The sequence below is a fragment of the Ceratina calcarata genome, unplaced genomic scaffold (assembly GCF_001652005.2).
Source record: "Ceratina calcarata isolate Rehan_Ccalc_2016 unplaced genomic scaffold, ASM165200v1 scaffold514.2, whole genome shotgun sequence".
In the NCBI taxonomy this organism is placed as follows: domain Eukaryota; kingdom Metazoa; phylum Arthropoda; class Insecta; order Hymenoptera; family Apidae; genus Ceratina; species Ceratina calcarata.
In genome coordinates, this window is record NW_017175971.1 from 138,578 (window position 1) to 164,351 (window position 25,774).

General features: G+C 39.2%; 1 protein-coding gene across 7 annotated transcripts in view; it reads left to right on the forward strand.

Annotated features, from left to right (window-relative positions):
* alpha-Catr (alpha-catenin related) overlaps nucleotides 1-25,774 on the forward strand; it is a 56,709-nt gene that overhangs the window by 18,733 nt on the left and 12,202 nt on the right. For all 7 annotated transcript variants that reach the window (XR_003389602.1, XM_026816327.1, XM_018030041.2 and 4 more), the window contains 8 exons: nucleotides 7,547-7,736; nucleotides 17,930-18,207; nucleotides 19,129-19,365; nucleotides 21,388-21,651; nucleotides 22,188-22,439; nucleotides 22,581-22,740; nucleotides 22,851-22,966; nucleotides 23,079-23,408. Coding sequence is in view for 6 of the 7 variants with exons in the window: in XM_026816327.1 (XP_026672128.1) it covers nucleotides 7,547-7,736; nucleotides 17,930-18,207; nucleotides 19,129-19,365; nucleotides 21,388-21,651; nucleotides 22,188-22,439; nucleotides 22,581-22,740; nucleotides 22,851-22,966; nucleotides 23,079-23,408 (1,827 nt within the window). In the remaining variant the exon portion in view is untranslated. The remainder of the gene's footprint in view (nucleotides 1-7,546; nucleotides 7,737-17,929; nucleotides 18,208-19,128; nucleotides 19,366-21,387; nucleotides 21,652-22,187; nucleotides 22,440-22,580; nucleotides 22,741-22,850; nucleotides 22,967-23,078; nucleotides 23,409-25,774) is intronic.

Sequence of the window (25,774 nt, forward strand, 5' to 3'; positions counted from 1 at the left end):
GAAAAATACATAAAACCTTTCTTGTAGAGGATGTCAGTGCCTACAACTTCTGTATAAAAAGCTTTTCGCCAGCGTCAATAATTAATTGGATATTTCCTTCTATACTTTTTAGCACGTAGCTATTACTATTATTAGCATTGTTCTTCCGACGTCTGAATTCTTTTTAATTATAGGAAATGCGTTTTTCTAAGGTACATAAACTTTTGGGATTGATTGTATAATGTATAGCCAATACATTCTTAATCTATATTATTCGATCAATTTTGAATCATATCATTACTCGCTTTACAAACCGTACTATTGGTAATTAATATCGATCACCTTTATATTTCATTCTGGCTGCTCTTAAGATTTTTACTTACATTTCGAACTTTCAACGTACTTCGCAAACAGAGTAACTTTGTTGAAAAATGTACAAGAAGATATGTACATAAATACATAGTACAAGAAGATATGTACATAAATACATGTAGATCATCTAAAAAGGATGAGGATATTTTCTTAAAAGTGAGATAAGAAACGATACTACCCTTATTGGATGACCTGGTAACCCGTACTACGCGCGCGCTAACTTGCGAATATGTATATTGAACAAGAGCTTAAGGAAAAAGGTCTCGTTACGTAGAATCTCGGCTTTTTCGAAACTTAATTTTCTGGAAGCGGAATTAGTTGGCGGTTCGGTTAGCCAGCAGCGACCCAAAGTTTTGGTTCAGTTCTCTTGTTTCTCGAGTACCATCTCAACGAATTGTCTTCGAATGAATCGAGATGGACATCGAAACACGAAACAGAGTAAATTGATCGTATGATTCATCGTCATCCGATCCCCAGGCTTTCAGCAACGAAATCATGCTGGCAGAGTGGCGTTAAATCCTGGTTGTACGCCATTTATCCGAGTGAAATTGTCAGAGTACTCCGCGATATGAGTAATCTAATGGATGGCACCGAGTGTCCCATCAGCATTGTTTCCTCGATGGCCAGAGAATCGTAGCAAATCGGTTGCCTTCTTCTGAACAAAAGTTCTGCTCCCTCAGGCATGGGAACATTTCCCTTAGAAATAGACATTTCCAATCTTTATACAAAATGTTTCTATTTGCTGTAATTTATCTGCTCTGTCGAAGAATAGGTTGAGTGTTAGTGTAATTTATAGAAGTCATGAAATTAAATCTATAAGGTGTACATCGTTATCGTGGTTGAAGATAGCGATTTAATGCCCGTTTTATGATAGCACTTTATTGCTGTGCTGCTTACCTCCTAATAGAAGGATAGTAAATTCTTTAGTACAGAGATAGTGCTCTCTTAGTTCGTCTTTTCATTAAAATGTCAAGTAACTCGTGATGAAGACACGTTGAACATTAAATGATGATATTTAGAATTAAGGATAAAGATAGGATAAGGATGGATAAAGAAGTTCAGAAATAGACTAAAGAAGAAGTAAAAGCTACGAGAGGAAAATTAGAAATGAAACGAAATAGCAACATTGATACTAGTCTTGATTCTCTTCAAAGTTTTCTCCGTTCCTTACGAACAAAGATTCCTACCGGATATATTCAGACTTTAATAAGCCGCCGTTTTCAATGTTTTGTAACGAAACTGAACTATAGAAAGCCGGGATAATATAAAGCGGTACAGAAGCGAATAATAATGATAGCAAAATCCTGTCGTGCGAATCGCTGGACCGTGGCTCGTGAAGGAAAAATGGCGAAACGAGGAAGCCGTGTGACGGATAGCGTGAACGATGTAAAAGCGCGGCTCATGCATCTTTTATAAGAACAGAAACCAAAGGGGGACCTCCCCCACGTCATCGTGAGTAATCGCATGATACGTCGAAGGATACGAGATAGGGTTGGGGATGAAGAGTCAAGAGGAAATGACGAAGGGTATATCGCTATAAAAAAAAATTCGTTATAAAAAAAAATTCCCAGCACAATTAAAATTCAAGTATAAAATTCTTTCTACTGACTTCAGAAGGAAGCATATACACTACATTAAATCGTTGGTGTGTTAAATTTTTGCAGTTGCATGAAAGTACGCTGATACTTTGATCTGCGCAACAATTGTCCGAGTTCTGAAACGAATAGAATAGTATTACAAATTTATACTTGTATGACACACGTTAGAATGTTTGTGAAAGTGTGGCCACTCACTTTGAAGAGGCTTTAGTCTCTAATTAACACCGAACTGAATATTCACGAGCCTTTTTCAACTAACCGTCACGGCAGGATCCGTCTTTCCACGATAAATTAAAGCGGTTTCACACAGCGGGTGCCATATTCTCTCTAACTTTCGCTCCCCTGTGTCGTTGGTAGTTTGATTAAGTACGCACACTCTACGTCCACTGTCTCCACGATTCTTTTTATCGTAATTCAAGTCACAAAATTAATCCACCAGTTCGTGAATATGCACGTTTTTACAAACAAAACAGAGAATGAACAAACAGGAACGGATTTAGAAATAATCTGTTTTACGGATAACCGTGAAACTACAGTTTAAATATGCACAACTCCTTCAGAGCCTATTTATAAACCAAATCAGTACACGCGCCAACACCAATTACCCATTATCGCGCTGCGTTTATCGTTTATTATGCTAAATTTACTGAATTTGCATAAACGACCGCGCTGCACGCGGAGCGCGTTAATTAACACGTATAGGTACTAATTGTACTGCGTTCCCACAAACGACGAAATTTCCTTCGCGAAGTAGGGGGAGTAAAAAAGCGCGGAAGCAGGCGAAATGGGAGAGGCAAAAAAGGCTTGGCCATGGACGAAAATGCGAAAAATTCATGAGCCAGGCCGAAGCGAATATTGCGTCAAAGCTGAAGGATGGAATTAATTGGCATAGGGGCGAGTTGAAAATTCCGAAAAGGAATTCAGCAGCCGCGAGAAGTGTTATTTAATTCTTAAACTTGGCTCGTTAGATAGAGAAGTGAACCAGTAGCGAGAAGCTAGGAGTGATTAAAGCGCGACTAGTGGTATCACGCACCGCATAATTTGCGCTTTTCGTGTCCCTAGGTATCATCGGGGATTCGACTCTAATTTGCAATGTCGCGAGGGATGTTTCACCGTTGTTCGGCTTAAATTTCGGTTAATACGGGGAACCCGTTATTAATGGCAGCGGCATGTGCATGCTAATGAACGATGTGCGCTAATTTTACTCGTTTCGATGGTTGCTACATTGCGAACATCCGAGTTGAAACAAATATCATGTATTACGGAATCAATACGTCAAATTTAAATCCACTTTGCCTTATATTAATTACGTTCTTTATTTCATTTTTCAATTCCCGTAACAATTCAATGCATTTCGTAAGTCGAATGGAATCTACAATATTAATAATTCCTGGATACATGTATTTCATGAATTATAATATTAATCACCGGAATTTCTGTTAAATTAAACTGACTACGTGCGGTTTTGATCGAACAATGCCGCGTAATAACTTTCCCGCCGCAAGAACTACTAACTTATACGAGGAATTCGTTCTTGTCGAGTGTCGCAGGACGCGTGGCCTCGGCGTATTGAACTAATGAATTTACGGTCTCCTTTCGCTGCTGCGACCGCGCGAACTTCCGACCGTAAAGTTTTCATCGCGATGTCAGAAGCCGCGCGGGATTAAAACTTATCGGAGGATTGTGACGCCACGGAGACAAAAATTTATTGGCAGCATATTCTCCAATAAGTGTACACGCGACATATTAAATTCTCGGAATATCCTCACGCGAATTCATTTTTCCCTTCTTTCCTGTTATGTTTGCACCTCTTTTTTTAACATTCCGACTGACCTCCATTTATAAAAAAAAAATGAGAGAAAGAGAATGGAATTTTCTACTCGTCGATACACGTAGCAAATTGGTAATCCATACGAGTTTAGGAAACAACTGAATTTATCAAATAACAGTTATTGGATTTATGTTACAATTGCAGGGCAAGTCTATTCCACAGAATCGCTGTTACATACAGCAGATTACACGATAGTCACTGAATAGAATTGTTATTCTCGGAAGATAGCTATTTTATCAGCGCGCTAATCCCATATGTCCATCATGATTTCTGTTTCCGGCACGGTGAAACGAGTAGTGTCGGCAATCGGTTTAACTAATCCTCAGCGCCGCGATCGATAGCCGAAGCGTTTCGAGAATTTTAAGCATTCGGCTGTTCTCGAAGAATGCAAGATCAAGTGCATTAAAATAGTATCAAACTATTTTTATCGTATTTAAAGTGTGCAAAACGACGTTAAAAATAATTTAATTACCCCGATTAAAACGCGAAACGAGTGAACAAAAATATCTGAGTATTTGTCACATTTAATAGGAACGAAGAATGGTATTTTTGCCATGTGTTCGATGACAAATGGAGTATCGGAAATTTTTGATTGATATCTTAGTCGTGAGACGCGACGTATAGGGAAAGGAAATGTGTACCTACGTTCTAGTGACGCGGCGATCAAAAATATCTTCCTCCAGAGGAAACGCTCATGTTAACACGGTTTTTAGTACTCGATTCGCAAAATATTTCCCGGCAGACACCTTCGAGATTGCATCGGGGACACGTATCGAGCACGCGTAAAGAGGCGGCGATCGAGATAAGAGAATTCGAAACTCGTCGCCACCAGCGAGAGAGAGGACGGAGAAATGTCCTTTATATCCTTTTCCCACTCGGTAGCAATTGCGGGAAAGCGTCTGTCGCGGGTGCTCGTTTACGTCGAAGTTAAACGCCACGTCAGTAGGGGAAAACGAGGGAGATAGAGGGAACGAGATGGGCTCTGACTTTGGTTCTAGTTGGAATCTCGGCGAACCGGTTGCCGTTGTTTGGACGGCTACCGGCGTTTCTCGCCGCGGCGATATTAAAATTTTTCACGTGTTCGACAGATATGGGAATAAGCGGGAACGGAAAACGCGGCAATTGCGATGAACACGGAGGCAAAACTCGATACCGAATTTAGATGTGAATTTGAAGTGAGCGAGCGTGTTGTACTCCCGTTTTGGGTGTCAAAATTGATCTACTCGTACTTACGAATGCTCGCTTGCTCGCCCGAGGAATTTCGTTCGTCCTAGACAAATTCGGGAAAGCCAATGGAATGCGACAGGAGCAGTTTCCCGAGTGAAGGAATAAGAAATGTGGACGGAGACAATGAGAACGGAGGCGAAAAGTGGAGCTACGTGGAGGAAGAAGAGCGCTAAAGAAATATATCTAAAGAGATGAGAATGCAAGAGGAAGGAAGGTGGAGTAGGGCACGGAGAGAAGGGGATAGCAACGAAAACTGGGGCAAACTCGAATAATCGTGAGGAGTTTGCGAACAGTCACTGAATAAAGGAGTAAAGCGAACGCGTGGAGAGATAAGGATGGCGGTAAGGGAAGAAGGGGAAAAAATATAAAAGAATGAACCGGGTAAAGACTGTACCGTTTTCATGCGAGGCAAAGATTCGTGACGATGGCTGGTGCAGTGGAAGAAAGGGATGGGAAATTGACAGGGAAGGCTGAGGGTATATCGAGGAAGGGACCGATCCGGGGGAGGGGTTCATTGTTTCAGGACGTGAATGCGTACAATCGAGTGAGCACACGTACACACGATCATAGGCGTCGATAGGCGCACGGATCGCTGTAGACTTTTACATATAGACACGTAGGTTCGATTTGCGAATCATTGTCGAGGCAGATTCGACCAACCTAGTAATTGTGTTCCAAATACAATAAAAAGAGCATTAAAATTCATGTTCCTTTCGTGTAGGTATCAATCGTCGAGCTAAGCTATTCTTAAATTATTCATTTATTCGTCGACTGCTTGCATCACCAAGGTACGACGATAACGAAACGTATTTAAAGATGATAAAAAATGTTCGTGGACTGATGATTTAAAGAAAACAGACTAAAGCATCGTCTAATTATCTAGAAAATGAAGTATACGCGGGGACTTCTCGCAGAGCCTGGAGCTATGCGGGCTAACGGGGTTACTCCCGTGAAGCTTTCTTGAATACACGTTCGCCATTTACGAACACGTGGAATATAGAGGCGAGGGAGAAGAAAGGAAATCTGTCTGGTCGTTAGCCGACAGACAAAACAATCCGAGCGTGGATGCTTTCCATTACCACGGGGAAAGAGGAAGGGCTTTACTGTGGTACAGAATCTACCATAGAAGCAGCGTTGTTTTTCCAAGCTAACCTACAGTGAGATGCGACATTAATTAGAGCTTACTTGGACCTCGATTTAATAATGAGTTTTCTGTCTCTCAGTAATACGTACCTCGCGCTATCGTAACTTTTCCGGATTGTTTCGTTGATTAGGAGTCTTAATTACATGAACGTTGAGAGTCTTTTAATTAAATGTATGAGAACTGATCAATAATTTCCGAAGATTGCGTTATTAAAGCAACGGCAACCAAGCACATGATTAAATTGGCTTCAAACCATGTGTAATACCTGTGTGGACATACTTACGTTGCACGTACTACTTGTCGTGTATCGCCTATAATATTGGAAATAGAAATTCAGTATACAACCGAAATATATAATAGATAATGTATATGTATGTCCCATCGGACATTTGATATCTAAATTTATAACAGGCCGAGTGCATAATTAAATTGTATATCTGACTAATTGTTCGAGCGTACAGATTGATTTGGCAGAAATTTCCATCAAATTATTGTTATATAGCGCATTTACTTTATGATATTTAATAAAAAATGAGGGCAAGGTAAGCGTTAGTAATTAAATAAGGAACGCGAACGGCGTTGGGTAACCTTTTTTAATTGCAATCCATCTTCCGGCGGACGTAAATTGAGCGAGTCACAGCTGGTGTCAGGAATATTAATACAGTGAAACTTCTGTCTAATGAAAATTTCAGAAATGTCTGGAATTTTTAAATTGGAAAATACTTATTTAGAAATTGTTTTTTAACTCTTCATTCGACGTTTCAATTTATCAAAGAGGTATTAATAGCAGAATAACACGAATTGTATTCCGTTTTACCGCTGGTTTTATCCCAGATTCCATTTGAAATACTCAATAAGTAATTCTTGATCCAAGATTAACCGCGAATTTCATTTGACTACCTGTGAAATATGCAATGTACACGTATCATTCTTCGTGTCTGTTTATACATGGGAATCTATATATCAGGCACATTCGTGGAAATTTGGCCAATCTACCGAGATTAATCCGAGCATGACTATATAGTTGAGTTGCTTTTCAAATGGCTGTTTCATTTACAGAGAACTAGCAACATAGAATTCTGTTAAATATATGTATCACAATTACTGATAAGTTACGAATCATTTTTATCTTAATTTCTCAACGGGTTGTTATATAGTTCAAATATAGAAACATATTTTCTTATCTTTACGTCATTTATATTCACCGAAAAAGCTTAATTCTGTCAAGTTTTATTCTATGGTAAAATAGCGAAAGGTGTTTCATGAAAATTGAAATGGTCTTTCATATGTTTGGGTACAAAATTTAGAAACCTGTGCATAGTTGGTAATAATTAATTACATAAATTGCATTTTGGCAATTTGTGTTTAATTAGACGATTTCTCTTTTTGTTTTAGATCTCCACCTTAGTGTCGCACAGAGAACGTCCGCTATGCTCGGACAGAAGTCTCCGTGTGATCGCCAGAGTCGGGCAAGCCGTCAATCTGGCAGTCGAGAGGTTCGTCACCGTCGGCGAAAAAATAGCAGATGACAATCCGGAGATCTCGGAGGACATGTACGAAGCGTGCAAGAGGGCACGGGACGCTGGTGAGTCATTGTCTCGTTCTAATTGCAAGTCACTGCCAAAAGGGCTTAATGGATTGAGAAACCCGCGTCCCATCTCGGTTATTGCTAACGCGCGTACACTCTCTCTGTGGGATCGTATTGAGCCAAGTAATAATTTCGCGTTGCCCTGAAACACTATCGACTGGCGAGACAGAATATGGATTCTTATATGAAATCTAAATGTGCAACAACTAAAGGAACCTTGCCAATGGATTTTATCGTTTCACTACCCACGACTGGACATGTTTCATAAAAAAAGATATCGCCAAAGAATGAGGCGGGAGAAACAGTTAATAACTAGTCGTTCAGGAATAGTCTTCAAAACTTGTTAGCCAAATAGAAGAATCCTAAAAAGCCGTGCAAAGATTCTAAAGCCGATGATATAAAGACGTTTGTCACGAGTTGTCGCTTCTAAAAGCTGAAAGGGTATCTCTCAGCAGCAGGCATTCATACTCGCGTTGACGTTCGTGCAACAACAGAGAGAGAGAGAGAGGAAGAGGAAGCGAGATGTAGTCATTGTACCTCCAACAAATTTTACTGCAGCTTGATTCCAGTTGTGCTTTGCTCTCTTGACAGTCAGGCGTTGGTATCAATACCCTGGTGCAGTTTCCCTTCACTGATTCAAATCTGTGGTGAAACATTACCTGCCTGCTTCTTCACATGTGGCGTCTAGCTACAAAATAACTTCATAACGTTTAGAACGTTCTATATTGTACAGCATGAATTTCTAAGGACTTTAATGTTGTCTGGTACTTTCGCGATTCCGTTTTAGTCGTGTTTCTGGAATCACGTTGATCATCCTCAAAGAGAAATATCGAATGAGAACTATAACTTACGAAAGATGCCTCCGGCGAAAAAGCTCTGAACATCGTTGAAAGCATATATCTAAATGCAGACTCTAGTATGCAACTTTTGAGGAACATGGTTCTATAAGAATAGGCGAACTGGGTGAAAAAGTCACAGCTCTGAGCAAAACACTTCGTATCTGTCCGTCATATTGGATACAGTATAAAGACTATTCGATTTCATGATATGCACGTGACGACTACGTGACAACTATGGATTTTGTAATTTGCGAGGAAATTATTTATTTAAAAAAAACAAAACAAGATTCACTCGATTAAATATGAGAATACGGTTCTAGTAGAGCGCATCGTCGATTTAAAAAATGCATACATTGAATTACGTTTGTACTAGGAACGCGACGCGAAGCTCGCGTTAAACATGGGAATATTTCACACTGCACGCGAGGGATGGAGAGAAAAGAGTGGGAAACATTTGTAATGTCAAGCGTTTCCCTGTGATACTTCGGACAGGCTCGTTAAATAATCGCGTTCTTACTTAGTTTTACCGTGAGTAATCGCGTTTAGCACGCCATGTACATGTAATTTCCGCGATAAATCAAGGAACAAACGCATTCCCGCGACCACAGAAGTACAGTGCCAAAAAGTGTCTCCGCGTAATGCGAGAAACGGGTAGCTCTACGCGATGACCCATATTCCTGAATCCTTGAAAGATTTTTCGGCATTCGAAGGAGCCTTGAGAAACGTCTTTCTCGACTGGAAAACAACTAACAAGACGTCACCGGGAACGTTTCCTTTCTCGTTAATCGTATTTTCTTCCGCTACATTAACCAGCTAGAATATTTTCACAGGAAGGAACAAGAGGACTTAGCTTTTAAATCACTTTCATTGAATAAATTATTCGAAAGGTGTCAATTTACTTGAACCTTAATTATGCGTCGCCTCTCTCGTAATTAGGACTAATGAAATATTAACAGCAGGCAAATTGAATTAACGTGCTAAATCAAGTTGTAATGTGTAACTCGCTTTTAGAATGTATCTCTATCTGAAATAGTAATGTTCCACTTGGGACGCATCGTTGTACTATCTAGTTTATGCAACAGTGCTTTTCCGCGAATGAAACCAAAGAGACTATCTAAAACGCGTATTAGCAATTTTATTCCATTATAGTATCTATGTTTAATTTTACGATTATTTAAAAAGTAATTTGTAATCTCTCTTTGAATTGAATTGTGGTATTACCCGATCGAAAAACGCCTATTTAATAAAGCCCGTGGCAATTAGACCATGATTAATTGCTAATTGGGACTCTAATGCGAACGTTGGCAAATCTGGACGGTGAGCGGATCAACCAGGAAATTGCGGCGATCTCGGTCCGCAAGAACGATTGCGCCGCGCCGCGCCGCGCTGAACAATAATTTACGATACACGGACTCGAAAATACACGATGAATGCGAACCGATCTCCTCCTACGGACACAAAACGTATTTACGACCGGCATCGCACGCTCTCCGTTCGAATAACTTTTATACGTGGCCAACTAAATTTCCTGTGCCCCAGATACTCCAAATTGGATACACGAACGAAATAATCGTCGATAAATTGTAGGGCAATACCACAGCCCTTGTTTAGATCGTTTGATGTATCAAACAACAAACGTGCCTTAACATCATAACGAAATATAGTTGAGTATTACGTATTATCATAATTATACGGCTTTAATATTTTTATGAAATTCTATACTCTACGTCTTTAGGTGTATTAAATTATTGTTTAATAGAGCAAATAAAAACAAATTTTCAAACCAACCGCGTAATCCACTCTGCTTATCTTAAACAAGAATTAACAGCACGTGAGGTAGCTTGAGTACACAGAGACCTCGATCCTCTTTGAAATCTCGGCGAAACAAATATTTGCTCGTCGCTGCGCGCTTGTTAACTATTAAGCTCGTTCGGCTCGGTCTGGAATTCAGATCTAACCGGAAAGAATGAGCAGATGGTATCAAGATACTCAAGTTACGCGGGGAAATGTGGCGCGAGGTCGTAAGTCGAGAGTCGAGGGATGGATAGCGTTGAAGACACAAAGGGTTGAGGCGCGTCAAAGGGGACGATACAATGAGACTGAAAAATTTGTAGATGAAGTGAAATTGAGAAGTTTAACATGATTCATCCAATAACGACAGTTCACTTTATCTCGCGAATCGATTAACGCACCGCGGGCTCAACGAGCACTCGACAAAGCAGTTTCTTCCGCGCTGACCGACCGTTGTATTCATATTGAACCACTCTCTTCCTTGAACTAAATTACATTGGTTAGAGAATCGGTGTTCCAAGACACCGCATCGGATCGGTTTAACGCGGGATCGTAGATTTTGCCATAGAGCGTTTCGAATGTTCCTTGGAGTGCGCTTTACGGACAAAGACGAGCCGGGAAAGGCAAAAGGCAAGTAGGTATAAGGCGAGAGCAACACGGGTCGAGAAAGTGGCGGCACGCCAAGCGATATATCCTCGTGAATAATGCGCATAAGTTTCGGAATAGAGCGAACTTGTAATCCATTCTTGGCATTAAAAACAAAGAAACCGGCGATCGTTGTTGGCTCCTTGACCAACCGCTTTGAATATCGTTCTTTATACAGATTCTTGAAATAATATTTCATACCCCTCTGACTCCTAATTCATTTGAATACGATAAAATGGACGATCTTATAAAATAAGTTCATTTTAATTATAAAAATGGAAACTGGACGGAAAAGATTTTTAAAATATTTGAACCAATCAATTGAACCAATAATTTGATTTAAAATGCTCGAAATGCTTGAATAATTTAATATATATTCTAAATAAGTGAATAATTCGAAATGGGTAGGGATGAGTCGAACATGTAATGTTAGAGATTCGGAAGCTCCAATTTCGGCCGGCTTTCGAGGGATCGCCCCGGCTGCTGTGTCGACGTCCACTAATAACTGCATCGATCAACGGCGAACGGTAACTTCTTCCACAGTCTGTGTACCCTTACGATAGACGGCACTCTGCTATTTTTATCCGAACTACCTTTTAAGATCGGGTCAAGTCAACGTGCAAAACATTTATTAACCCTCCCCCCAAACGTTTTCTATTGAAGAACCAGGCCGTGTGCATTGTTTTCGGCGCACTTTGTTATATCCGTACGCGAGAAGATGGAAACTTGCTTAATAAATATAATTTCAATATTTCCCTTCATAATTCATAGTCTGCGCGCAAATTACATTTGTTCGTACGCATGATTTTTCGCATGGTTTTAAATCTCGGCATATTGATTCGGCATATTGATTCGGCATATTGATTCGGCTAAATAAATATTTAGCGAAGTCAACAAATTTGATTCGAACATTAATGTTATCCTCAGTGATCTGTAAATCATCATTTATACAAGGCAGAAAATTTCTTATCGATTTTATTATCATGGGATATTCTATTCATTTCGTATGCGAGGTGAATCTTCGCGAACTTGAATCATTGCATATTGGAGGCACGTGTATGACGTAAACTCGATTGGCAGCCCGTTTCATTTCATATTGCAGCATACACACGTACGCGGTGTACGTATGTGACACACGTTCTCAAAGGATTAATCAGATAGCCGGAAGGGACGTTAACGTACTTCCATCGATCGAGAACGTCGATGTAGCTCCGAGCTAATATTCCACGTACACCCAATAGATCTGCGGCTGAATAAGCCGATACGTCAGCCAACGTGATTACTCCGAGAGTTCATTTTTTATGCATGTGCCCAGCGTTTCGTGTTCCGGTTAACACAGACGAGATAATGACTTACGGTATGTACGCGCGATTTATTCTTCCCTCTAATTATTGCGTCCAACTGGTGAGATTTATGAGCAGTTCCCTGTCTCATATTTTATCGTCAAACTAATTACAAAATTTGTTTTCAATTGATGACCATCCTCGCAGACTCAAAGCGAGTGAAAATATTTAAGAAAGTACAATTGTTTAAACGATCTTCGTTCAGGAAAATATGTACGAATGCGCAGTGCGTTTAGGAAAAGAGTTGTTTAATCTTGGTTTGACATAAAAACGACATAGTATATAATACACACGGAGTAGATCTGGATGAAGCACCGTTTTATTTTGGTTTCAACACCTGTCAACGCAGTGGTAATCTAGCTCGTCCGGCTAGACAGCTCGTTTTCGTCAGTATCGGTGCCAGATTTATTACCGTAGATCCGTAAAAATCGAGCATAGATTTATATATACATACATAGCCCGGCGTTCATCGTCGTGACAAAGGATCAATGGTGCCAAACTACCAATCCGTGAACTGGGTTATACGCAGTGCGGTGCCATGCCGTGATATCTGTAATCCCGCGCACTCGGACTCGCACGAAACGATACGGCAAATAATCTGGTCGAAAAATGTTCATTTCCAGTTGTCCAACGACGGATCATTTAGAGTTAAAATTAGAAACTACTGGGAACTGTCAGAGGCATATTAAAAGTTGCCATCGAATTTAACGTTTTGCGTACGAGCACTGCTTATTAATTTATATAACATGACAGTACATGTTGCAAATTTTAGAACGACTAACTACTTTTAAACTTCACTTAAAAATTCACTGGAACTTTCCTCTTCCACTTTTCTACATTACAAGGGATTAAACATAAAGAAATGTTTGAACTAGTTTGATTACCTACACACTTTTTTCCACTCCTGAAAAGATTTTTAAAATATTTGAACCAATCAATTGAACCAATAATTTGATTTAAAATGCTCGAAATGCTTGAATAATTTAATATATATTCTAAATAAGTGAATAATTCGAAATGGGTAGGGATGAGTCGAACATGTAATGTTAGAGATTCGGAAGCTCCAATTTCGGCCGGCTTTCGAGGGATCGCCCCGGCTGCTGTGTCGACGTCCACTAATAACTGCATCGATCAACGGCGAACGGTAACTTCTTCCACAGTCTGTGTACCCTTACGATAGACGGCACTCTGCTATTTTTATCCGAACTACCTTTTAAGATCGGGTCAAGTCAACGTGCAAAACATTTATTAACCCTCCCCCCAAACGTTTTCTATTGAAGAACCAGGCCGTGTGCATTGTTTTCGGCGCACTTTGTTATATCCGTACGCGAGAAGATGGAAACTTGCTTAATAAATATAATTTCAATATTTCCCTTCATAATTCATAGTCTGCGCGCAAATTACATTTGTTCGTACGCATGATTTTTCGCATGGTTTTAAATCTCGGCATATTGATTCGGCATATTGATTCGGCATATTGATTCGGCTAAATAAATATTTAGCGAAGTCAACAAATTTGATTCGAACATTAATGTTATCCTCAGTGATCTGTAAATCATCATTTATACAAGGCAGAAAATTTCTTATCGATTTTATTATCATGGGATATTCTATTCATTTCGTATGCGAGGTGAATCTTCGCGAACTTGAATCATTGCATATTGGAGGCACGTGTATGACGTAAACTCGATTGGCAGCCCGTTTCATTTCATATTGCAGCATACACACGTACGCGGTGTACGTATGTGACACACGTTCTCAAAGGATTAATCAGATAGCCGGAAGGGACGTTAACGTACTTCCATCGATCGAGAACGTCGATGTAGCTCCGAGCTAATATTCCACGTACACCCAATAGATCTGCGGCTGAATAAGCCGATACGTCAGCCAACGTGATTACTCCGAGAGTTCATTTTTTATGCATGTGCCCAGCGTTTCGTGTTCCGGTTAACACAGACGAGATAATGACTTACGGTATGTACGCGCGATTTATTCTTCCCTCTAATTATTGCGTCCAACTGGTGAGATTTATGAGCAGTTCCCTGTCTCATATTTTATCGTCAAACTAATTACAAAATTTGTTTTCAATTGATGACCATCCTCGCAGACTCAAAGCGAGTGAAAATATTTAAGAAAGTACAATTGTTTAAACGATCTTCGTTCAGGAAAATATGTACGAATGCGCAGTGCGTTTAGGAAAAGAGTTGTTTAATCTTGGTTTGACATAAAAACGACATAGTATATAATACACACGGAGTAGATCTGGATGAAGCACCGTTTTATTTTGGTTTCAACACCTGTCAACGCAGTGGTAATCTAGCTCGTCCGGCTAGACAGCTCGTTTTCGTCAGTATCGGTGCCAGATTTATTACCGTAGATCCGTAAAAATCGAGCATAGATTTATATATACATACATAGCCCGGCGTTCATCGTCGTGACAAAGGATCAATGGTGCCAAACTACCAATCCGTGAACTGGGTTATACGCAGTGCGGTGCCATGCCGTGATATCTGTAATCCCGCGCACTCGGACTCGCACGAAACGATACGGCAAATAATCTGGTCGAAAAATGTTCATTTCCAGTTGTCCAACGACGGATCATTTAGAGTTAAAATTAGAAACTACTGGGAACTGTCAGAGGCATATTAAAAGTTGCCATCGAATTTAACGTTTTGCGTACGAGCACTGCTTATTAATTTATATAACATGACAGTACATGTTGCAAATTTTAGAACGACTAACTACTTTTAAACTTCACTTAAAAATTCACTGGAACTTTCCTCTTCCACTTTTCTACATTACAAGGGATTAAACATAAAGAAATGTTTGAACTAGTTTGATTACCTACACACTTTTTTCCACTCCGACTACGCGGTGGTTGCCCGTCTGAGAGCTACTTTCCTGGATGTCTATTCTCCCTGGTTAATCTTGCGAATTGCGATCGACGCATCGCACGGTATCGAAATACGAAGTCAGGGGAAGCAGTTCGCTTAAGCTGAAGAGGTAAACTCGAACGAGTTCTTCAAATATTACGAGTGTACGAGAACTTTTCCATGAATGATATTGAGAGCATGTCGAGATATGCCATATGCGCGTCGTGAATAATGTACAGAAACGATTCACGGTGTATCTCCCCGTTTTATAGCAGAGTATTTAAAAAATCTGTACCATTGTCACAATATTACTATGAAAAGAAATTCACGAGCTATTTGTCAGACACCGCAGATTTTTATGTACAATAAAAATTCGTAGCCTAGTTATAAAAAATGTCCTACTGTTTTACGAAGCTTCGTATAATTAAATAAGAAGGCATGTTAAAATTCAAATTAGATTTACTAAAAATTTTACCAGTACCGGAGAATGGCAAGAGATATCGTAAATGAGAAACGTTCGCTGGCAGCATGCAAGCTTTTACTTTCCTTAAAGATGATTATTCATCAGATTAGCAGTCGGATAAAACAATAGTATTCGCAGATAACATCGAATTAGGACAAAGCAATGCACTCGGCCGATTGTTGAATTGGGTCAAGGGGAATTGCATGGCGTACTTGATACTCAATCTGCATAAAGCATCGTAAGGTTTCGCTATCAAGGCAGCTGAACTGATTACGTTACGCGGAGTCATCCCTTCCAGGCTGCGTCATCCGTCTGGTAATAATTTCACGCCGGGAATCATCAAACATTACATTTACGTTTATATAATGAATTACCAAGCTCCAATACGTTATAAAATACAATTACATGTAAATAATGTAATAATACATGCACATATGGTACACATTATAATCACAGTAAAGTATTAAAGTATTTACTGACTATTTACTAAAAAAGGAATAATTACAGTTCTTTCAACAATTTTTAATATTTGTTTACGTATAAAAATATTCAAAGACAATAACTCTGACAATCGAACAAAATAGATCGACTCGAATATTAGTCATATAATCTGTTAAAGCAAATCTGTAGTACTTTTCGATTTATCGTATGATGAAATGAAAAAAGCGAAGAGCGCCTACGGATGACAAATAAAAAATAAAGAAAATAACTTGATATGGAAAGTCATAAAGGGGATCCCAGGATTCGTGATTCTTTAAATTGGGGTATATCCGAGATCGAAATCGGAGGATTTATGGCCGTCCCATGTTCTATGGATGACTTTCAGCTTTATTTATCGTAAAAGTTGAACCTTGTGTAACGAATCTGACTAGGACGCAACTTTAATGTAAAATATGGAGACCACGTCAACATCTGTAAATTATATGCAATTCCACAACAACTGGTTTAAGAGATAAAAATCATTTTAGGGAAAATAAATTTATCCTTCACTGATAAACTGAAACTGTATCTAAAATATGTACTCTACTTAAAAAATGGATAGTTAAAGTTTTAATTATCGTGTAAGAGATAATGGAACGCGAAAAGACCAAAAAGTGATTTAAGTGATTTGCATAGTGATTAAGGGAAACGAGAAGTTTACGATTCATAAATTAACAGCGATTAATGTTGAAGCAGTTGAACGATCCTACAGCTATGATTAAGTTTTTTATGAGATTAATTAGAGAGCACGGAAATGGCGACGTAAAATTAGGCAGCGACGAGGTGATACAATTTCAGCTTAAATTAGGAAACCTCGTAGCTCGCTAAAAAAAAAAAAAAGAAGTGTTTACCGTGTTTCGTAAAATTGCACAACATCGGTGCTTTCATTAATTAAAATCTGAGTATCCCGACTCTTCCCATTGTAAAACTTTTTGCCGAAGCACTGACGAATTATATGCGTGATTCTTTGAACAATCTATCAATTAAACAGCCAAGGTTCCAGTTTTTAATTGGAATGGCAACTCGGCTTGTCTTTTCGATGAAAAAACCGAGCCAAAGCGAGTGCAATCAATATTTTTTTTCACACGTTGAACGCGTTTCAAAAGATAATAAATATTCATCGGCTGGGACGAAAGGAAATTCGATTGCCTAGGGACTATGATATTGTTGGCGGTGCAGCAGTAACAGCCGAACGAAGGGGAATTGTAATACACATTTGGGTGTACACGTGTGGAATTGATTTGCATACCACACATTGCATATAATTTTATCGACGCTCAGAACGTAATCCTCATAACCTTCCACTTGACGTGACTTCATTAAAAATATCAGATATTAATTCGCCTGACGAAACATTGAAACTATTTAGTTACAGAAGGCAGTGATTAATCTTATCTCGTCACATTATATCACGCAAACATTAAAACGATTTGACATTAAACTAGAAAATAAGAACAGAATTTTTTAATTCTTTGCCGTCTGATGAGTTTAATTATAAATTAGCGGGGAAATTACTTAAACTGCAGAACTAATTTCGCGTTTGTAATTAGGAGAAGCGTGGTTAGGACACTACCGTCGGTCGGTTTCATTTAAGCAATTTTATCAATTAGGGAATGATGAGAGGAAGTGGAACGAGCATCTAATTACGCATAGTTACTTGCAATTTTGTGCGAGTCCCTTTTCGCCGGCAATAAACGTCCGCGGAAATTTGATTTCGAGAGGTAACGTTAATTATGGGTTACTAATTCTGTTGCAGGCTCGGCGATCGAGAAATTATGCGAATACGCGAGGGAGGATAGCCTGGCCGACCGGGGCTCCGTCGTGAGAGCCGCGAGACGTCTTCTCGGCTCCGTGACGAAGGTCCTCCTGCTCGCTGACATCGTCGTTGTCAAACAGCTTCTTCTCGCGAAAAAGAAGGTGGCTCGTAGCCTCGGCCGTCTCGAGAGTGTCTCGAACTTCACCGAGTTCGTCAAGGCATTCAGCCAGTTCGGGGCGGAAATGGTGGAGTTGGCACATTTGACGGGTGATCGCCAAGTAAGTACAATAAATGAACAATATTTTTTATCTTCCTTTTCTATCCTTATCATTAAAGATAACAGTAATTCCTTTGTCCGTAACTGTGTCTCGTCAACTTACATTATATCGCAATCGCATTAAACTGAAATTGATGGAAGCTAAGTGACCCATATTGATGTTGCTATTACAAACTCGTTAATACCAATTACCCGCTTTAATGGATTTAATTATGGTATTATCGCACGTTCAACGTGCGTACTGTGGAACAGGATATCGTGTTTTTATTATTCCTTTAATGACGCTTCGTTCGACGTGCTCGATGATAATTATGTATATTTTTAATCAAACACGGAAAGGAGCTTGTTAATCTTAAAATACGCAGATAATATTAATCAACAAGTTGCATTCATGATATGTTTATTTACTCGAGTATATTAATCCTCATTTAGTCTGATATACCACGAGTCGTGTGTCTGACAGCTTTGTAATTAGTGTTCTGAAAATAGCTTTCATTATTTTGCTTATTCCCATTCTCTCTCTATCTCTCTCTCTCTCTCTCTCCCCCTCCTTAGTACAGAATGTAGAATACCCGATGAAACAATCGAAACAGAAACAATCTATGCCGCCCGCTCATTAAGCCAGGTGCAGATGTGATTAAAACGAACAATACCGGTCTTATTTAGAATCAATGCGCTTAAAATAAAACGTAATAAAATCATTTAAGAAAGTAGTTACGCCCTATTTACTTAAACCCTAGAAAGTCTAGATTTAAAGGCTGAAAGCGAGATTTCTTTTAAAGTAAAGATTTATTCTTCTTGAGCATAGAATTAATGGGTAATTTTGGTTTGAGAAGAAACTACGTGTCAGGTAGTTGACAATGCCAAATGTACAGCAACACGTGAAGTAAGAATGAATGGAGGATACGACTCTGAATTTCAGAATGACTTGAAAGACGAGCGACGGAGAGCACAAATGGCCGCGGCTCGCCAAGTTTTGGAGAGGAGCACCATGATGCTGCTCACGTCTAGTAAAACCTGCCTGAGGCATCCGGAATGTCCGTCTGCTAGAGAAAACAGGGACACCGTATTCTGCCAGATGAGAAGAGCGATGGACTTGATACATTATGTGGTCAAGGATGGTGTGTTGGACTGCAGCGAATCACAGTCCAACTCTCAAGTAAGTAATTTGAGCATCAATTCAAAATTCTTTAAAGGATAAAAATACGCGAATACAGTTTTTATCTAAATCGTATGATATATGATATTTACATTTTAATAAAAATGCATGGGACGCGTCTTTGTGGTGTAAGATTATGCAAACGGTTTCATCAACAGGAACTTCTTCCCTCTCAATTATGTATTCATGAAATTTTGGCGTCTCTTTGTTTGTACATCGTCTATAAACCTGAATATACATTTCGCGGAAACAATATTGCGTTGACGCGAGGAAAACATTTACAATGAAATACCATTCGCAACGTTGGACTCAATCCAAAGAGCCTTTCGTTTGCCAAATTCTGACTCGCGATTAAACGATAATGCACGATGTAGTAAAATTTTCACGACCTTGACCATTTACCAATGGCGCCGACAGATATTTTAAGAATGCATGAAATAATTTATAAACTTAAATTCCTGACCATTTGAATAATTTCCCGGAGATCAACAAAATCTTGAATCTACTTAGTAATAAACTGAAATTAAACAGAAATGATATCATTTCACATGATCTTATATCACATGTAAGATTTACAATTAGTCGAAACAAATTCTACGTGAAGCAAGTAGAAAAACCCGTATATAGTCAGACACGCAATACATTTCCGCGTATCTAACTTTAAATACAATACAGGGAATAATCCTACATAATTTTTATTAAAAATATAAAGAAATACATTTAGCGAAACAGTCGCATAATATTGGAAATGGTTCTTCCACGAGATGGAATAAGACCAAATAAGACTACAAATATTCCTCGCCTGTATACGTTCGGTACGCGACGTTTCGATGCCATAGATATTGTCGAAGATGAGTACACTCTCGCGTTAGAGCGTCGAGTATTTTCGAAGTCGAAGAAATATCTTCGCTACGGAATGGACACGGTGCATTGACAGCGATGCAAATTGATATCGTACCACGGATGAAAGCGTTCGCATAGCGAACGACGCCGAAATGGATGTCGTAAACGTAGCAGCGCATTCTCCATCACGTGCCAAAGTAGTATACGGGTTGCCGCATTAGTGCTTCATTTCAATTTCTTGCCAGGTATATCCCGGGAGCGCGGCCAAATTTCATTCACACCGTGGGAATAACGATCAATTAAGGCAGTCGGAATTTATTTACTTAAACGGACATTGAACGGTCAATGAATTTAGTTCAGTTCCTCGAGCGGCACGTTCGCGTTGGGATACGTGATAGGTAATTCAATTAGCCACTAGCGACTGCAGTTGAAATATTTAATTATCGGTCAATGATTAAATTGCGTATTTAACAGTCGATCGGGAAATTTGTTGTCTATTAAGAGCTCTGCTGATAAAGATCCCTGGAATACGGATAGATATTTGAAAGTCACGTTTCAGTGTTAATCTTGGCATAGTTTAATCGGTTCTCGCGAAGGAACTGAATTATATCAGGGAAAGATCCTGAGCTGAGGGCGAGTAAAAGTGTAAAGTGGGTACCAATGAAAAATTTATAGCGTGCAGATTGAACGATAATCGAGAAACTTTGTGGAGAGAATTGCGGTTCGTGGTGCTCGGTCACGTTCAAGGATCTCGTGCGAGTAATTGCCATCTAGAAGAACGTATAGTTAATCGACGCCGTCACCACCGGGATATTGCATAGTCGAACGCGCTCTATCCTCGGGTTTACTGCCGTGTCTTCCACTACAAATATCTATGCTGACCTTAGTGCAAGTATTTATAGATCGTGCTCCTTTGTAGACGTAATCTACTGTTTTTTCCATGCACAATTGAGCGTCGAGTGTTTTTTCTGAAAGGAAGTGCCCTCAACGAGGAAGCATTAAACGCTAGTATAAAATACTGTACTAACAATAACGCGTAGGTCAATGGATATGTTGATAAAGTTAATAATGAATTTTTTAAAGTGAACTTCATATTCGATCTCAGTTCCTCTCTTTTGTTTAAGTGAAGAGTGAGTTTCGGTGTAGAACTCGCGCGGATACAGTCGTTAAATATTTCAGAGCCCCCAGCAGGAAGATTGGGACAGCAGCACAGCTTTCTCCGCACTGAAGCACTTCGAGAGGCTAGTGGAAACCACAAGAATGACTCTCCTAGGACCTGGATGCCGAGAAACACTCACGGCCGCGTTAGATACCGTCATCGAGAGAACGCAAGATTTCACCGACAGCGCGTACACCAGCCACGAGCACAGAGAAAATATCCTTTTGCTCTGCGATCGGTTGGAACTCGAACTAAATACCCTGCTAAGAATTGGCAATAGCATGGTAAGAAACATATTTTTATCTTATTTTTATATGTCTCTCTTCTTCGAATAAAACGCTTCGTCCGAATTCGTAAAAATTCGAACTAACGAATTTGTCAATGGTTAAAGAAAGAATTGACGTAAAAAATTTCATACAGTAGTTACGGGATTAACGTCTCTTTCTGGAAGGGTAATCCGATCCGAATTAGCTAGATTCTCGTATGAAAGGCCTGACATTCCCTCGTAAATCTGAATGAATGACCGTGCTAAACTGAATCGGTTACGAGAGCTTATACTGGTGAATAGGGCAGGGGGAAGCAAATGCACAATTCTTGCTCTCAAAGGGAGGAAAATCTCATAAGCCACTTATAACAAAAATGTTTTTCTACTTTAAAAACCGATCTTAAAAGTATCTACATGAATGTAATATAATACTGCATGTAGACGAAGAAATTGCGGTAGAAGTTCAACAAGTTGTAAATGTTTCGCGCTGTAGTTTTATGAAAATCTCTACAAGAATTAGGCAACGGTGAAACGATTATTGTTGTCTGCTGTCAGAACTATGAAGGTGGTGGCGGTTCCCCAAGTTCCGAAATGGAGCAAGCTGTCCTGAGTTTGTTACGTACCACCAGGGATCTTCGTCAGCAACTGTGCACGACCACAATGGAACAAGCGGCAGATCTCGGTCAGGTAACCAAAGCGGGCCAGGAACTTGTCTCGACGATCAGGGACGTCGCTTTGGCCAACGACAGATACCATCTACAAGAGAGCAACGAAAAGTTTCGCGAATGCATTGAACACATCCTCGAAGTGAGTTCTGATGCAAAATTTATTTTTTAATAAAACATGATCTTTCGTTTAGACTACATTTTACGAAAAATATTTCCCTAACGTATCGTACAGCGATGCCATTGATCAGTAATTCATGACTTTCATCGTGTCGGCCAACAGGTGTGCAAAATGTTGAGACATGTTGCGCTCTCGGAATCGTTGCAAGTTTCAGCGAAGTTTACGGAGATTAACTTAAGAATATACGGTCCCCAAGTGGTAACTGCGGCGTATACTTTAGCCAGACACCCTAACAGTAAAATTGCCAAGGAAAATTTGGAAGGTAATTCAGTTGTAGTATATTAATTACATCTAAATCTCCAAATAAATATCCGATTCGCTTGTAATCTTTATTTCATTTAAAAATTTCAATTTTATTCTGTTGCACTTCAGTGTTCGCCGACATGTGGCAATGGCTTATGACTGATGTGACTACCATGACGAAAGACGTGCTCGAGCTGAACCAGAACCGGCCAGAGAAACATTACATGTCCTTGCCACGACCAGGAGTAAGTTTTACATTATCCTTCTATCATTTTAAATCGCTATTAATCTGTTTGGCCGAGTTAAATGTTGTAAAATATTCTTCTTAGTAGTTTGAGAACTTGGACGTATTTACAGAAACACGGGACAACGAGCAAGCCGTTGAAACCGGTGAAGCTGGATAGCGAGGAGCAGGCAAAGATAGCGAAGGCCGGATTAGAGATGAAGCTGATCACCTCGGAGATGGACGCCGAGACGGAGAAGTGGCAGGAGAGCGGCACCGCCCTGGAGGAGAACAACGACATTGTGAAACGCGCCAAGAACATGTCCTCGATGGCGTTCTCGATGTATCAGTTCACGAGGGGCGAGGGCGCGCTGAAGACGACCCAAGATCTGTTCACTCAAGCTGAGTATTTCGCCGAGGAGGCGAACAGATTGTACAAGGTTGTGAGACAATTCAGCTATCAGGTACGTATCATTTATCAGGACCTCGTAGATTTAATTCAGAGCAAAGTGATTACACACTTTTTTTAATTGGACTGATGTTCAGATGCTATGTATATACGTGTTTATGTACGGGGAACGCCTATACGTACACGTATAAACGTACATCGCCCTTATTTTATAATCATACTCTTTTTACCATTGTTTATTATTATTATTATTACGGATTCTATACTGGACTTGATTCCGAGTTTTTTGATCTTGGCTATATTGGAGACATTTTTAATTGAATTTCGCTATTCAGTTTCGTTTTTACGTAATCGCTACGCAAGAGTTACGTCCAATCCGTGCATTCCAGAATCGATTCTTTACAATTAAGAGAGGATTTGTCTCTCACTTAAATTCGGGATGTCTTTTAACATGTTTTTTTTTATCATTAACAAGTAGAATTTGCTGCGATCGGGCTGGATGTAGCTTTGGCGCGAGTTTATTAGCATTAGACATGTTCGAATTAACACGTTTGCTGCCCTTTCGACCCTCCTAGCTAGGCCGAATATATCTAGTTACCTGATACCATTTTGATCTCTCTATATTCTTCTTGAAAGAAATTAAAAAACAAAAAAGAAACGTTAACCTTGTAATATATTCTTGTATTATGAAACCCTTTTTTTGACCCTCGCTCTTTGAATGCCTCCATCCAGGTAACTCTTTCTCTCTTTACTTTAGACCCTTGTTGGGCTACTAGAGAAACACGTTCGCGCCTTGTACAGATCGTTCTCATTGCCGTGCATAAGTAATCGCTCTCTCGCTCTTTTTACAAAAACTCATTGTATACCAGTTTCTTGCTGTTAAGTGTTGCCGTTTCTCTTTCTCTCTCTTTCTTTCTTACATCACGTACTTTCTTTTTCTCACGATACACGATATGTATACACGACATATACTGTGCTATGCAAGATTCGTAACACCTGGTATGAATCCACCCCGAAGACAATCGTGTTTGTTTTGAATGACGTAGTTTAACCGAATTCCATCTTTTTTCTTTTCTTCTCATGATAACGTAATATTTGCTGGACACAAATCGAAACTAGAAGAAAAGAAAAGTACTTCTAACGAATCCGTCAAGACTGTAGTCGACCTATTTTGTAAATAGTTTCACAAAAAGAATTTTAATAGAAATGCCGCTCTTACTACCACTGACAAAAAGTTTTTGTTTAAACTTAATACGTAATACGAAGCTGGCAAATGATAAAATCTTAGAAAGGCAAAACGTCCATTGTAAATGTGAGTACATCGAATACGAGTGAGGAAATTAAATATTCTTTTAGATAATTTTATGTAAATCTCAATTTTAATTTCATGTTGAAAACAAATATGTCGATCAAGAACTTTTTGCCACGCGCGTAGTACAAGTTGTACATATAAGTTTTACAGGAACCTGGCTCACGTTTGAAAATTTAGCAAAACGTAATCTTCTTCTCACGTTCTCACAAACCATCAAATCGACTGCGATCATTATTTTGTTGGTAAATCTATTTTGTGTACGTACATTTACTACTTTTTTGTGTACGATTAGTAAGGTGTGTTTTAGATGCTACGGGAATGCTTCCGTCTGTGGACGACGTCTATGTGCATTGTGGTCCCCCTCCTTCCACTATCTGGGGCATGACTATTATGTCTCAGTTTTTGCTAGTTTCCGGTACCGATTTCTTACGAATTATTTGGAAAAAGAACAGCTAAGATGAAAATTTCTTCCATTCCGAAAGGGTGCATTTAAAATATTTCTATTCACCATGAAATACATGCAAATTAAATACGACTCTTTTTGTTCGGGATTGAAAATTACAGTAATGAAAAACTACATAATGCCTTTCCTTACAAAAGAACAAAGTAGGCAGTTAATTTTCCAGTTACATAGAATTTATACAATATCATATTTGAGATTCATCTTAGTTACGTGTTTAAATGAAACAAGAACCGTGAAGCTTGCAAAAACGATAAGGTCTGTACTATTTCACTGTCACTCACACAGTCACTCTCTAATGTGTTCTTCTCAAACAACTTACATTTTTCCGTTCAAACTTTTGCATTGTGTTTCTACTTAGGACGAATAGAAACTATATACATATAAATTTTTTTTCGTCTACATTATTAGAGATTTTTACAAATATACCCGAAATATATACGTATTTTAAAGTATTTATTACTAGTCGATATACGATGAATAGACTCAGCCATTGCTTTAAAGAGTTATTCGAATACGCTACATTATGTATTACAACGACCTCGCAGGGCAAACGTGACTGATAGTTTTCAACGATTCGAGATATATCAAAGTAATTCATATTCAAATTATTTCATCAATCTATCTTTAGTGCATTCATAAAAAAAAA